This window comes from Stenella coeruleoalba (assembly GCF_951394435.1).
Source record: "Stenella coeruleoalba genome assembly, chromosome: 15".
NCBI classification, from domain to species: Eukaryota; Metazoa; Chordata; class Mammalia; order Artiodactyla; family Delphinidae; genus Stenella; species Stenella coeruleoalba.
In genome coordinates this window covers 15,043,312-15,058,423 of record NC_137161.1, presented here as the reverse complement: position 1 = coordinate 15,058,423, position 15,112 = coordinate 15,043,312, and the positions used below count along the sequence as shown (strand labels likewise).

Below are 15,112 nucleotides of genomic sequence, written 5' to 3'. Positions count from 1 at the left end.
AGCCTCCTTGCTTATGCAACAGAAACACTAAGGTGGCCAAGAGCTCTTCCAGGAAGAGACATGGCCACAGATAATGGAACTATAATGTGGGCTGTAGCACACTAGAGAGGGAGAAGGCAGGTCTTCTCTGGGGGTGGCTGGTCTTGAGTGATGGGGACAGGCAATTTCAAAAGGAAACAAAGCATAGAAGTACAAGGTAATCATAATCATAACAGCAACTCCCTTAAAAAATTTGTTTTTGAAGTTGATAGTGTGGACTCGAGTTCTGGCTCCATCACTCACTGTGATCTTAGGCAATTATCTCAGTTTCTGTACTCAGTTTACTCATCTGTAAGATGGAGATAATAGTGCCTGCCTCACAGAGCTCTTGGAGTAAAGGTTAGTTGAGGCTATTAAGCACTTACTACATTCCAGATTCTACATGTACCTGATTTCTGATCCTTACAACAACCCTGAAAGCAGGTTTATCTGTTTTACAGAGCAGGAAGAGTGGCACTCAGGTTGCTCATGCTCATATGGATTAAAGGCTGGTGTGGGGATTTGAACCCACGTCTGTCTGACATCTAAGCTCGTGGCCTTCCTTCTATTCCATGTCTAGTGGGGCAGGAACACTGGATGTAAGTAGAATGAGAGCATAATGAGACAAAGACGTCTTTTTGACACTTCCTCTCCAGTTGGTCAGGGGTATATCTAGGCAGACCCGGCAGACACCAAATCTCTGGTTCTTCAGAGCCAGATGGTTGTCAGTTTTACCAAAAGACTCTACAAAATCCTTCATGAATGTGTACCCCATTGGGCAGGTGGAAAAACCAAAGCAGGAATTGCTTGGAACTCCTACAACTCAAGTCAGCACAAAAGGGGAGAGGTGGAAAAAGATTTTAACAGATCTTTCGCAAAAAAGATATGAATGGCCAAGAAGCACATGAAAAGCTGTTCAACATCACTAGGTACCACGGAAATGCAAATTAAAACCACAATGAGATACTACTACAAACACGCCCACGTGGCAAAAACGAAAAAGCCCCGCAAATTAAATGTTCACCAGGATGTGGAGCAATGGGGACTCTCATACATTGTTGGTACAAGTATGAAATGACATGTTTTGGAGAAAGATCTAGCAGTTTCTTGTAAAATTAAACATATACCTATTCTTTGACCACTCCTAAATATTTACCTAAAAGAAATGTAAGCATATGCCTACAAAGAAACTTGTATAGCAGCCTAGCTCATAAGAACTAAAAACTTGAAAGAACTCAGGTGTACATGGACAGGAGAGCAGATAAACTATGGTATATTCAGACAATGTATGACTACTACACAGAAATGAAAAGACACACACTGCTGATACATGCAAGAACATGAATGATTCTCCAAAACATTCTTCCCATGAAAGAAGCCTTTTACAAAAAAAGTACACATACTATATGATGATTTCATCTATACGAAGCTCTAGAACAGATTAATCCATTTTCTGGAGAAAAATCAGAACAGTGGTTGCATCTGGAAGGCAGGGGTCACAGACATTGCCTGGCAAGGGGCATTAGCCAACTTTCAGGGATTTTCCAAACATATCTTGAAGAGTTACACAGGTGTATCCATTTGTTGAACTCAATGAATGTGCACCTCAGAGTTGAGCATTTCATTGTTTGTAAATTTTACACCAAAAGAAAAATGTAAACAGCTATGGAACTCTAGTTAATGATATGCATGCTGAACCATTTAAGGGGAAGTGTCCTTATGTCTGAAATTTCTTTGAAATGCATCAAAACATAAGATGAATTGGGGGAGATAGAAGCTGATATGTGATAAAACAAGTGCAGTAACATGTTAATAGTGGAATCTGGGTGATGCGGATACAGATGGTCATTTTAACAGGTATTCATCCTTTCAATTTTGTTGTATGTTTGAAATTTTTCATAATAAAAGGGTGAGTTATTTGAGGGTTTTGCAGTAAAGTTCTTGGCTAGGCTTAGGACAGGGCAAATAGAGACACGAAGCTCAGGGAGACAGGAGCCTGGCAGTGTGACCTTGCAAAAGTAATAATTTTTCAGTCTGTTTCTTCAACTATCACGGAGGCACAATGGCGGTCGGTATTATTAAGAACTTTGTCGTGGGGAAGCGGGGGTCCTCAATCCAGGTCCCAGCCACGCCACGTGCCCACTGCCCTTTGTGCCCTATCAGCGCCCCTTTACACCCAGCAGCCCTTCAAAGGCCTATCCTGGCAGTCGCTGTCGTAGCCGCACCCCGGCTTCCGGGACGGCACCGGAAGTCGCTTCTCAAACGCTCTTCCTATTGGAAGCCGGCCTTTCGCGGGGGCGGGGCCATTGGGAGGCGGAAACAGCCGCAGCTATGGCGGCGGCAGCGCCGCTTTCTCTGCTGGTGCTGCTGCTTCTCGGGCCGGGCGTCTGGGGCCAGACGGAGCCCCCACGCGACAGCCTGCGGGAGGAGCTCGTCATCACCCCGCTGCCTTCTGGGGACGTAGCCGCCACATTCCAGTTCCGCACGCGCTGGGATTCGGAGCTGCAGCGGGAAGAAGGTGAGAAGAGGACACTGACGGGAGAAAGATATCTGTGGCACCTGCTGGGAGTGGGGTGGAGGCTAGCCTTGGGGGCGAGGACTGATCCTTGGGTGAGGTTCTGGTCCCTGGGCTTGGGGCCTGACACAGATGGTCCTTGTAGAAGGATGGGATAGTTTTTGAAGAATCCCGTTATACCAGTGAAGGAACTGAGCCCCGGAGAGGAGCAGTGACTCTTCCTGACTTTTAGTCCAGTGCTCTCTCCGCAGCTCCAGGCTGCCACTCTAAACATTTAGTTAAAACCCTCTGTTGACAACACTGATGATGATGCTATTGACGGTTACGGTTTATCGTGGGTGCTGGGCACGGTGATAAGTTCTGTGAATGGTTACAAGGAAGAAATTGGAGATATAGAGAGGTAAGGCACCTGTCCAAGATCACATCGCTTGTAAGTGACTGAGTCTGGTCAGGAATCTAGATTCCTCTGACCCCAGAACTGGGGTGTATTGTCTCTTTGGGGTGGCTGAGAACCCTCCCTCCAGGATCATCACTCACCTGCACCTCCTTCTCCAGTATCTCATTATAGGCTCTTCCCCAAAGCACTGGGGCAGTTGATCTCCAAGTATTCTCTACGGGAGCTGCACCTGTCCTTAACCCAAGGCTTCTGGAGGACTCGATACTGGGGGACACCCTTCTTGCAGGCCCCATCAGGTGCAGAGCTGTGGGCCTGGTTCCAAGACACCGTCACTGAGTGAGTGCCCACCTTGAGGCCTGTGGCAGGCTGTGGTGGGAACAGGGCAGGGCAGGTGTTGTCCTCCTGCTACTGCCCTTGGGGGCAGCAGTTCCATGGGGGTAAATATGGCGTTGGAAGTAAGAAGTATTATGACGTAGTGGCATTCTTTACTTGGCTGAATATACTTCCTTCCCCTAATACTTCCAGACCTGAGGTAGCGTGTGTGTGTATCTACAGATGCAGATAACAAATATGTGAAGCTTACTTAGATGTAAGGCAGTAGGAAGCTGTGGCAAACTGGACAGCCTTTTAAAAGACATTCATTCACATAATAATAACAAAATGCCACAAGGGCCAAACAAAGTATATGTGGGCTAGAATTGGCCTACAAGACACCAGATCTCTGTATTAGAAAAATTGCTTTTATTTGCGGGGCGGAGGGAGGTGGTTAGGTACTGTGGTTGGACCACAGTATCCTCTTAATCCGACTGTGGGAAATCAGTAGCACGTGTATGATTAAAAAAAAAAAAATGGAGTCAGAATAGGGAGTGATGAGGCCTGTGGCAGAGCTTGGGAGGACAGCTGCCACTCAATCCTATGGATTGTTGCCACGTGGGAATAGGGGCCTAGGGTCGTCAGATACTCTCATTTTTAACGAGTTACCAGCAATCTGGATTTTAATGTGAAAATTGGCAAGTTTAAGTGTCAGCAAGTAATTAAAACATCTAAGAAATGCCACATGGGTTAACGTTGTGCACGTCAAATGAAACATGGCTATGGTTTGGGTAGAGCTCTCAGGCTTCCAGTTTGCAGTCTTTATTTGAGGCCTAAGGATTGGAGCAATTGGAAAGCTCTGAACAGAGGACTATTGAAAACCCCCAGGACAGCTCTAAGGTGATGTCAAATGAGGAGCAAACCCCACAGTAGCCAAGGCTTCCTCTCTTGTCTGAACCCTGGCTTCTTTGCCTTTTGTCCCATCTGCTCTGCTGTCACTGTCTCCCCTCATAATTACCTATAATATGGAGGTGATGTTCAGAATTCTAGTTTTATTCTGTTATTAGTATAAAGAGCAAATCTGTTTTGGTATTTCTCTAAGAAAAAAGTCTAATTTAATTTGATGTTTCTGTGGGGTCCTAGAATGCTTGTTTTCCCTTGCTCAGTGAGCCTCTGTAGATGTAAGACTTCCCAACCCTGAGCGTAGAATCAGGACTCACCCAGGGTTTTCACAGGGAAGTATGTCGTTTTGCCCAGCTGAGCACACCTCAGGTTGGATCAGTGAGCTGATCTCAGCCTCTGGCGTGTGGGGCATTTTGCATAGCATTGTGGGAGGTACGTGGGTGACCCAGACTTGCTCCCTGCCCTCAGGTTGCTCACAGCCTAGTTGAGGAGAAAAGATGCTTAGGACGAGATGCTGTTGCCACCCAGCCATTTCCCAGGAGGACCCTGGTGAGAGGCTCGGATGGTCAGAACTGCAGCAGCCCAGGAGGAGGCTGTGGTTGAGGAGGGCGGCAAGGCTTCCTGGAGGAGGGAACCTCTTCGAAGGGGAGCAGAGAGGAGTTAGGAGGGCATTACTAGGCGGGAGGAGGAACCACCCAAGCAGAGGCCTCTGGGGATGCAGGGGTGTCCAGAGGGGAGTGAGGAAGCAGACGCAGCCCTGGGACAGTGAGTGGGTTTGTGTCTCCGTTTAGTGTGGATAAGTCCTGGAAGGAGCTCAGTAACGTCCTCTCGGGGATCTTCTGCGCCTCTCTCAACTTCATTGACTCCACCAACACAGTCACGCCCAGCGCCTCCTTCAAACCCCTGGGGCTGGCCAATGGTGAGACAGCCTCCACGGCCCCTTCCTTCTTCCTGTTCCTCCTACGCAAGCCTTTGCCTCCTTTCCCCTCTGCTTCCTTCTTCCTCAGCGGGGCCAGGTCATAAATCCCCTGGGTGTGCAGGCCCCAGAGGAAGGTTTCCCGAGACTCTGCTGTCTCCGCATTACCTTCTCCCAAAGGGAGGAGGGTGTCCTCCCCGCTTCCCCCTGAGCTGACACTGTTAGGGCGGTGGTACTAGAGAGTATGTGTGGGTCCTGAGGAGGGGCGACCTGAGAGCCTCCCCAGACAGGCTTCCATCTCTCAGGCACAGATCACTCCTTCCTGCGCTATGCGGTGCTGCCTCGGGAGGTCGTCTGCACTGAGAACCTCACCCCGTGGAAGAAGCTCTTGCCCTGCAGTTCCAAGGTGAGGCCAGAGGGGCCTCAATGTAGGTGGGAGCCCCAGAGAGTGGATGGAGTCGGCAGATGCCCCCTCACTGCCTGACCTCGGCCCCATGCCCGGGTGCCCTGCCGTGTGGGACACTGACGTTTTCTCTCTTGCCACCTCCTCCAGGCAGGTCTCTCTGTGCTGCTGAAGGCCGATCGCCTGTTTCACACGAGCTACCACTCCCAGGCAGTGCATATCCGCCCTGTTTGCAGAGTAAGTCACGGGGAACAGGCGATGGGGGCCATCCAGGGGCTCTGAGAGAAGGTGCAGGTAAAGCACATAGCCCAGTGTCTACCGAGGGCTGAGCCAGTAGTCAGTGGGAGATGTGATGATGATGAGTCAGGGCACTGGCCACGCACCAAGGAAACCGAGTGGTTGCCTGGCAAGCATTCACTCAGTCTTCGTCGTGGTTAAGAGTGATAGCCGTGTGGGTGCAGCTGCTAGCTCAGCCACTCACCAGCTGACTTGACCTTGAGTGAGTCATTTTAGTTCCCAGGTTTTCTTATCTGTCAAATGAGAATAATAGTAGTATCAGTTCCTCTGGTTATCAGTGATGGTTCATCCCAGTGATGGGCGTTAAGCTGCCGGCACGAGGGCAAGTGCTCGGTAGTGGGTGGTAGCAAACTGATGGATGGGGAGGTACAGGATGGACAAGGGACTGAGTCCGGGTAGTAGTCCCTGGGGCTGTGCGGCTGGGGGAGTGGCAGGCCCTCACTGCTGCCTTCTGGCCCTCGTGGTAGGATGCACGCTGTGCCAGCATCTCCTGGGAGCTGAGGCAGACCCTGTCCGTTGTATTTGATGCCTTCGTCACGGGGCAGGGGAAGCAAGGTAAGCTGCCCACCCACTGCCAGCCCCACCCCATCTACGTGGAGCAGACGTAGTCCCGCCCCTGCTCAACCCCTCTCTCTGCTCCTCAGACTGGTCCCTCTTTCGGATGTTCTCCCGAACCCTCACAGAGCCCTGCCCCCTGGCTTCGGAGAGCCGAGTCTATGTGGACGTCACCAACTATAGCCAGGTACTAAGACTAAGGCCTCCAGCCACACACATCGCCCGCCCCCAGCCCCCAAGACCAGCCTGCCCCTCCGCTCACTTCTCAGCCCTGCCGTTGTGTCCCCAGGACAATGAGACATTGGAGGTGTACCCGGCCCCGCTCACCACGTACCAGGACGTCGTCCTGGGCACCCGGAAGACCTATGCCGTCTACGACCTGCTGGACACGGCCGTGATCAACAGCTCGCGCAGCCTCAACCTCCAGCTCAAGTGGAAGAGACCCCCAGGGAATGGTGGGTGGGAGGTGGGCAGCCGCAGCCCCCATAGGCTACAGAGGGTTCAGCTCGTGGGGGAGACTCACAGTCCTGCCTCTTCACCGCGAGGTAACAGGCTTGTGTTTAGACCCAGAACTCTTGAGTCAGACGTCCTGATTCTAACTCCACCTCTTCTAAGCTCTGTGCCCTTGGCAGGTTCCTAACCTTACTGCCTCGTCTTGAAAGCGAGGACAGTAATACCTAGCGGATCAGGTGAGGTAATTAATGGAAAACATGGAGGTCAATCATGCATTCATTCATTCAGTCAACAAAATTTTTTTGAAGACAGAAGTACCCTGCTTTCGAGCAACATTAACATCTGATAGTTGAAGCAGGCATCAAACAATTGTGATTATGTTCAGTGTTACCAAGGAAAAATGTGAAATATCGTGAGGAGCACTTGGTTTGGGGGCACAGAGCTCGGCCTGTATAAGTACTTAGTAAATATTAGTAATTCTGTTATCATTGCTGTGGGTTGGGGAAGCCAGGGATGGTTCCAGAATGCAGGTTTCCCAGTTCTGAATGCAAAGCATTACCCCCTCCCCTCCCTGGCTTTGAGACTCTGAACCTGGCCCAGGCAGTGAAGGTGGGGAATGATGCTTTTTTTTTTTTTTTTTAAAGCAGTGGTTAACTGTTGACTTTTCTCTGAACAGAGGCCCCACCCACACCTTTCCTGTACGCCCAGCGGTACGTGAGCGGCTACGGGCTGCACAACGGGGAGCTGAGCACGTTGCTGTACAACACCCACCCGTACCGGGCCTTCCCCGTGCTGTTGCTGGACACTGTGCCCTGGTACCTGCGGCTGTACGTGCACACCCTCACCATCACCTCCAAGGGCAAGGAGAACAAGCCAAGTAAGTGCCGAGTCCCGACCCAGCCCGCCACCTCCCCTCCAGGTCCCCCAAAGCCTCAGTTCTCAGCGTCATTCCGGAAGTGCCTCGGCAGTCTACACAGGCGTCACGAGTTAGGAATAGTTTGAGAAATGGAAAGGGTAACCTCACCAATGCCAGATCTGGAAGTATTTATAAAGCCAAAAGAGTTAAACCACGTAGTTCTGGTGACTCTTAATAGGACTTGATAAGGGCAGGAGTTTCCATATCTTTTTCATTTGCTTCCTGGTGCTCTGGGCACATGTTTTTGTTTTCTGATGATTCATAGGCTCTTTCAGGTGGAGAATGGGTTAGCAAGAAAAACAGAGTACTGGAAACAAAGAAGATAACAGCTGGAATAGATGGTTTTGCTTCCTCGGGTGGGGTAAAGAGGTGTGATTTTTAAAATTTGTTTTTATTTTCTATTATTTTTCTAAGGAAGAGTTAATATTTACTGAGTGCTTTCTAAGAGATGCCAGGCATAGCACAAAAGCACTTGTTTTCGTTTGGAGTGGAGGGAGACTAGTAATACAGAAGACGACTTCCTAGGAAGAGGTTACAGCACATCCCAAACAGCTAGACTTACAATCTTCTCTAAACCCCTCTGTTGTTTACCATATTTTCAAGCCTGTGGTTAATAGTTTTACTTATTTTCAGCTCCACTATCTGTACCACCTTCAAAATCTCTACTTCGAACATCCTACCAATGTATTTTGTAGGATTTTCGGGGTTTTTTTGTTTGTTTCTTTTGTTTTTTTAACCGTTCGCTCTGGAAAATTTCAAACGCATACCCAAATGGAATAGTGTAATGAACCCCCCATGTACCCATTATCCAGCCTCAGCGGTCTCCAGCTTCATATACTATTTTTTGTTTGTTGTTGTTGTTGATGTCTTTCTTCCAGTTTTATTGAGATATAATTGACATATAGCACATTATAAGTTCAAGGTGTTCAGCATACTTATTTAACTTACATCTATCATGAAATGGTGACCACAGTAAGTTTAGTGAACACCCACCATCTTGTACAGATACAGAATTAAAGAAATAGAAAAAAAATTGTTTTTTCCCTGTGATGAGGACTCTTAGGATTTACTCATAACAGCTTTCATACATAATGCACAACAGTGCCTATTATATTTACCACGTGGTACATGACATCCCTAATTCTTTTTTTTTTTTTCCTAATTCTTATCTTAGAACTCAAAGATTGTGCCTTTTGACTGCCTTCATCCAATTCCCCTTCCCCCTACCCCTCACCTCTAGTAACCACAAATCTGATCTCTTTTTCTATGAGTTCGTTTATTTTTTTATTTTTTAAATTTATTTATTTATTTGGCTGCGGTGGGTCTTAGTTGCGGCACGCGGGATCTTTGTTGCCGTGTGCGGGATCTTCATTGTGGCATGCAGGACCTTTAGTTGCGGCATGTGGGGTCTAGTTCCCTGACCAGGGATGGAACCCGGGCCCCCTGCATTGGGAGCGCGGAGCCTTAGCCACTGGACCACCAGGGAAGTCCCCTTTTTTGTTTATTTTTGAAGTATAATTGACCTATAACACTATGTTAGTTCCTGGTGCATAACATAGTGATTTAGTGTTTCTGTACATTTCAAAATCACCGTCATGATAAGTCTAGTTACCATCTGTCACCATACAAATATTATACGTAGTTATTGACTATATTCCCCACACTATGCATTTCATACCTGTGATTCATTTATTTTGCAACTGAAAATTTGTACCTCTTACCCTCCCTCACCTATTTCTCTCCTCGCCCCCCACCCCCCCAGCCTCTGGCAACCACCTGTTTATTCTCTGTATCTCTGACTGTTTCTGTTTGGTTATGTTCGTTCATTTGTTTTTATTTTTCAGAGTCCACATATAAGTGATATCATACAGTATTTGTCTGATTTATCTCACTTAGTGTAAGATCCTCTAGGTCCTTCCACGTTGTTGCAAATGTCGAGATTTCCTTCTTTTTTATGGCTAATATTCCATTGTTTATATGTACCACATCTTCTTTATCCATTTGTCTATCGATGGGCACGTATGTTGTTTCCATATCTTGACTATTGTGAATAATGTTTCAGTAAACGTTGGGGTGCATATATCTTTTTGAATTAATGTTTTCATTTTCTTCAGATAAATACCCATGAGTGGAATTGCTGGATTGTATGGTCGTTCTATTTTTAATTTTTTGAGGACTCTCCCTGCTGTTTTCCATAGTGGCTACACCAATTTACGTTCCCAGTGCAGTGCACCGGGGTTCCCTTTTCTCCACATACTCACCAACACTTGTCATTTGTTGTGGTTTTTTTTTTTTTTTTTTTTTTTGTCTGCGTTGGGTCTTTGTGGCTGCACATGGGCTTTTCTCTAGTTGTGGTAAGTGGGGGCTACTCTTCATTGCAGTGCGCGGGCTTCTCATTGCGGTGGCTTCTCTTGTTGCGGAGCATGGGCTCTAGGCACATGGGCTTCAGTAGTTGTGGCTTGTGGTCTCAGTTGTTGTGGGTCACAGGCTTCAGCAGTTGTGGCACCTGGGCTCAGTAGTTGTGGCTCGTGGGCTCTAGAGCACAGGCTCAGTAGTTGTGGTGCATGGGCTTAGTCGTTCCACAGCACGTGGGATCTTCCCAGACCAGGGCTCGAACCCATGTCCCCTGCATTGGCAGGTGGATTCTTAACGACTGTGCCACCAGGGAAGTCCCTGTTTGCTGTCTTTTTGATGACAGCCATTCTGACAGGTGTGAGGTGATAATCTCATTGTGGTTTTGATTTGCATTTCCCTGATGATCAGTGATGTTGAACATTTTTTTGTGTGCCTGTTGGCCATCTGTATGCCTTCTTTGGAAAAATGTCTGTTCAGGTCCTCTGCCCAGTTTGTAATTTTGGGTTTTTTTTTTATGTTGAGTTGTATGTGTTCTTTGTATAGTTTGCATATTAACCCTGTATCGGATATATCGTTTGCAAATACCTTTCCCAGTCAGTAGGCTGTCTTTTCATTTTGTTGATAGTTTCCTTTGCTGTGCAGAAGCTTTTTAATTTAATGTAACCTCATTTGTTTATTTTTGCTTTTGTTTTCCTTGCCCGAGGAGACATACCCCCCAAAATATTGCCAGGTCAAAGAGCATACTGCCTATGTTTTCTTCTAGAAGTTTTATCATTTCAGGTTTTACATTTAAGTCTTTAATCCATTTTGAGGTTTTTTTCTGTATATGGTGTGAGAAAGTAGTCCAGTTTGATTCTTTTGCATGTAGCTATCTAGTTTTACCAGTACCATTTATTGAAGGGGCTGTCTTTTCCTCATTGTATATCCTTGCCTCCTTTGTCATAGATTAATTGCCCATATAAGTGTGGGTTCATTTCTGAGCTCTCTATTCTGTTCCACAGCTTCCCGTCATTTTTGTTTCATCTCTCCCTTTATTTATTGGTTTGGTTATGTTTCTGCTGGAGTATCTTAAATTCTAGACATTGTATCAATTCACCTTTAAATACTAAAGTACACAAATATATAATCTATCATTGTCACTCCTGTTTCCCCAGTGTTCTTGAAAATAATTTTATAGTTGGTTTGTTTGAATTGGACCAAAGTAACCTCGTCACATTACATTTGCTTGATATGCTCTTAAGTTTCTCTCCCTCTCTTTTTTAAGGTAATAGACTTTTAGGTTTTAGGTTTATAGAGAAGTTGAGCAGAAAGTACAGGGCTCCCGTATACACTCCCCCTCACCCTCATTTCCCTTGTTATTCACGTCTTGATTAGTGTGGTACTCTTAAATCTCCTTTAACCTATAAAACAGTTCCCAGGCTTTTTTTTTTTTTTTTAATTTATTTGTTGGCAAAACTGGGTCATTTGTTGTATAGGATGTTCTGCATTCTGGATTTGCCCGTGTTTAACATGTTCCTGTCCCTTGTGTATTCTTGAGTATCAGTGGTTAGATTTAGAAATTTGATTAGATTCAGGTCTTATATTTTTGGCAAGAAAACTTCCCAGGTGGTTCTGTGGACTGCCTTTCGCATCACGTGAGGCACCTGATGTCTGGTGGCCCAGTTTTCATGATGTGAAGGTGGATTAGGTTGAACACGTCCTGGGATGGCGGCTGCCCTGGAAACACCTTTTCCCTTTTCTGCGATCGTCCTCCCTCCTGTGAGCCTGCCTGGCTTCTGTGATCCAAAACCCTCCTTCTGGGCACCCCGATCCAGGCCCCAAGGCCTTGATAGGTAGGGATGAGAGGTGCAGGTAGTCTGAGCCCAGGAAAGAGCTATGGGTGGGATTTCCCTGGTGGCACAGTGGTTAAGAATCCACCTGCCAATGCAGGGGACACAGGTTCGAGCCCTGGTCCGGGAAGATCCCACATGCTGCGGAGCAGCTAAGCCCGTGCGCCACAACTACTGAGCCTGCGCTGTAGAGCCCACGAGCCACAACTACTGAAGCCCACGCGCCTAGAGCCCATGCTCCGCAACAAGAGAAGCCACCTCAATGAGAAGGCCACGCACCGCAATGAAGAGTAGCCCCCGCTCGCAGCAACTAGAGAAAGCCTGCGCACAGCAACACAGACCCAATGCAGCCATAACTGACTAACTAACTAACTAACTAACAAAAAAAGAGCTATGGGTGGCCCCTACCTCTCCCCCAGGTTACATCCACTACCAGCCTGCCCAGGACCGGATGCAGCCCCACCTCCTGGAGATGCTGATTCAGCTACCGGCCAGCTCGGTCACCAAGGTCTCCATCCAGTTTGAGCGGGCGCTGCTTAAGTGGACCGAGTACACCCCAGACCCCAACCACGGCTTCTACGTCAGGTGGGCTCCCCGACCTGCTGCCCCCACCCTCCTGACCCACCCTCTCTGCCACTTACCCTTGATGGAGGAGCTGTGAGGGACACGGCTCACAGAATATCTGTCTGCTTCTCTGCAGCCCATCTGTCCTCAGTGCCCTCGTGCCCAGCGAGGTGGCCGCCCAACCCGTGGACTGGGAAGAGAGTCCCCTCTTCAGCACCCTGTAAGTGTGACCTCAGCCGTGACACCAGCACAGAGGATCAGGTTCCTGCGGGCTGGGCTGGGGCTACATGCTGCCTCTTCCAAATTAATGAGTAGGTTCCCTCAGTCCTAATTAAAACCCTAGTGGTCTCTAATATTTGTACAGCCTTTATGGAATGATCCTAAAGAGCTTCTAGGAGAATCAATAGGTGAGAAGCGCAGTATGTATAGCCCAAGTTTACTCATTATTTCCCTTAACAAATATTTAATTGAGCGCTTATCAGATGCCAGGTACTTCAGAGAGCACCATGTGTACCACAGTAAACAAAACAGACTCGCCCCTGCCCTTCCTGTGCTCAGTCTAGAGGGGAGCTGCTAGGTCACTGGGGAGTAGTCTGGTGGGTCATTCAGGAAGGCTGCTTTGAGGAGATGGCCTTTAGGCTGAGACCAGAAGGCTAAGGAAAAGGCAGCCAAGTGGAGGCAGGGCCCCTTCCCTCTCCCTCAGCACCGGAGCTGCTCTCCTGTGATCAGATTTCTGTGTTGAGCTTTAAAAGGCTTTGAGGCTAAGAAGGCTTTGAAAACCCTTACTGCCAAGACTGGCCCAGTGCGGTCCGAGGAGGGGGTGGCGAGACGGCGCGGGTAGCAGCCAGTCCAGCCTCACCTCTCCCTCCCAACCCCCAGCTTCCCAGCCTCCGACAGCTCCAGCTACTTCGTGCGGCTCTACACGGAGCCACTGCTGGTGAGCCTGCCCACGCCGGACTTCAGCATGCCCTACAACGTCATCTGCCTCACGTGCACAGTGGTGGCCGTGTGCTACGGCTCCTTCTACAACCTCCTCACCCGAACCTTCCAGATTGAGGAGCCCCGCAAGGGCGGCCTGGCCAGGCGGCTGGCCAACCTCATCCGGCGCGCCCGAGGCGTCCCCCCGCTCTGAGGCGCGCCCTCCTCACCGCTGGCTGCTGCTTCTCTCCGAGGCGGGTGGTGACGGACCCCCAGGGCTGCTTCTGCCGCGTGCCCTCCCCCGAGGCAGTTTTTGAACCAAGCTGACCCCTGGATTGGGCCAGGGCCTCAAGTGGCGCTATCAGGACAGTAGCCACTAGCCAGATGTGTGTTTGAATTGAAATTAATTGAAATTGAAAGTGTACTTCCTCAGCCGTACTAGCCCCATTTCAAGTGCTCGGTAACCAAAAGTGATCAGCAGCTGCAGTACTGGGCAGCGAGGACAGATGTTTCCATCACTGCAGAAAGTTCTGTTATACGGTGGCCTGGATAATAGGATGTGCTGAGGAATTCGTATCGTGCAGTAGGTGGAGTTCACTGGGTGTGGAATAAAAAGTGCCTATTTCCTTGGTTCTTTGCCTCCTGTCCCTGAGGCCTGGGAAGAGCTGGGGACTAGGGCGTGTTTGCTGGGTGCCTGAACAGGACCTCCTACCCCATCCCCTCCTCCCCACCAAAGAAACAACCAACCAACCAAATAAAATTCCCCTACCTCCTCCCACCCCTGCCAGAAATTCCTTCCCGTCTCCTGCTTCCCTCCCCGCCCATGTCTGACTGTAATTCCCAGAACTCCCTGGGTTTGGCTGGGAGTGTTTTACATCAACATTTCCATGACCATGAAAATGAATCATCCTGCGCCTTTTAGGAGCCCTGAGAACCAGTCCCCATCACCAAGGGTAGGGCTGGAGTGACGGAAGAACTCTGTGTGGTGGTTTTCCAACCAGACTGTGTATTAGAATCATGTGGGGCTCTTGTGAAATAGTGCAGATTCCTGGGGTCCAGACCCTGTGAATTCAGTCGTTCTGGGTGTAGCCTAGACTTCGAGTTTTTATGTTTTTATCAGGCTCCTCTGGAGCTTCTGTTGCAGGTGGTCCTTAGACCACCCACAGGCTTTGAAGCCCACCCCTGCCTACCTCTCCTGGTTGTATAACCCTGGATTCCTGTAAAACAAGTCCTTAGGCAGATGTCTGCCCTGCCCCCATCGTCTGTCTCTTCTCCTTACACACTTGGCATCAACTGTATAAGCTACTTGTGGTCTGCCCCTCCCTCCCCCAGTTCTCCCATCATAGTGGTTTGGTGGATTGCCCATCAAACAAAATGCCCTGCTCCACCAACCACATGACCCCCTCAACTGCTAGGTTCACTCTGACTTACAAAACGAGGTGAGATGTTCCTTCCTCCAGGAATTCTTCCCTGATACACCGAGCTGCTGTGTGCCCCTCCCCTCCTTGGACTTAGCTTTCATGTTCCTTATCACCCTGGCTGTTACTGTCCTTTAACTTCCATTAGACTAGGAGCTTCCTGGAGGCACAGGGGCTGTCCGCCATCTGGACCTGACTGCACTCAGGACAAGTTGTAAGTGCTGTCAACAGACATAAATGTATGAATGGGTGTGGGCTATTCTGGCTTGGGGTCTGGGGTCTAGAGGTAGGGATGGGTAGGGTGAGGGGCTTTCTAGAAACCCCACAAGTATGAGTGCAGTCT

General features: G+C 48.7%; 1 protein-coding gene across 1 annotated transcript; it reads left to right on the top strand.

Annotated features, from left to right (window-relative positions):
• The first annotated feature begins 2,284 nt into the window (after nucleotides 1-2,284).
• Nucleotides 2,285-14,851, top strand: PIGT (phosphatidylinositol glycan anchor biosynthesis class T). Its single transcript, XM_079946163.1, has 12 exons — nucleotides 2,285-2,536; nucleotides 3,089-3,266; nucleotides 4,937-5,064; nucleotides 5,367-5,467; nucleotides 5,615-5,701; nucleotides 6,229-6,316; nucleotides 6,406-6,503; nucleotides 6,606-6,771; nucleotides 7,446-7,646; nucleotides 12,289-12,454; nucleotides 12,570-12,653; nucleotides 13,313-14,851. Exons 1-12 carry the CDS (start codon nucleotides 2,350-2,352, stop codon nucleotides 13,563-13,565), a joined length of 1,737 nt encoding a protein of 578 aa, XP_079802289.1. The 5' UTR covers nucleotides 2,285-2,349; the 3' UTR covers nucleotides 13,566-14,851.
• Nucleotides 14,852-15,112: the final 261 nt, after the last annotated feature.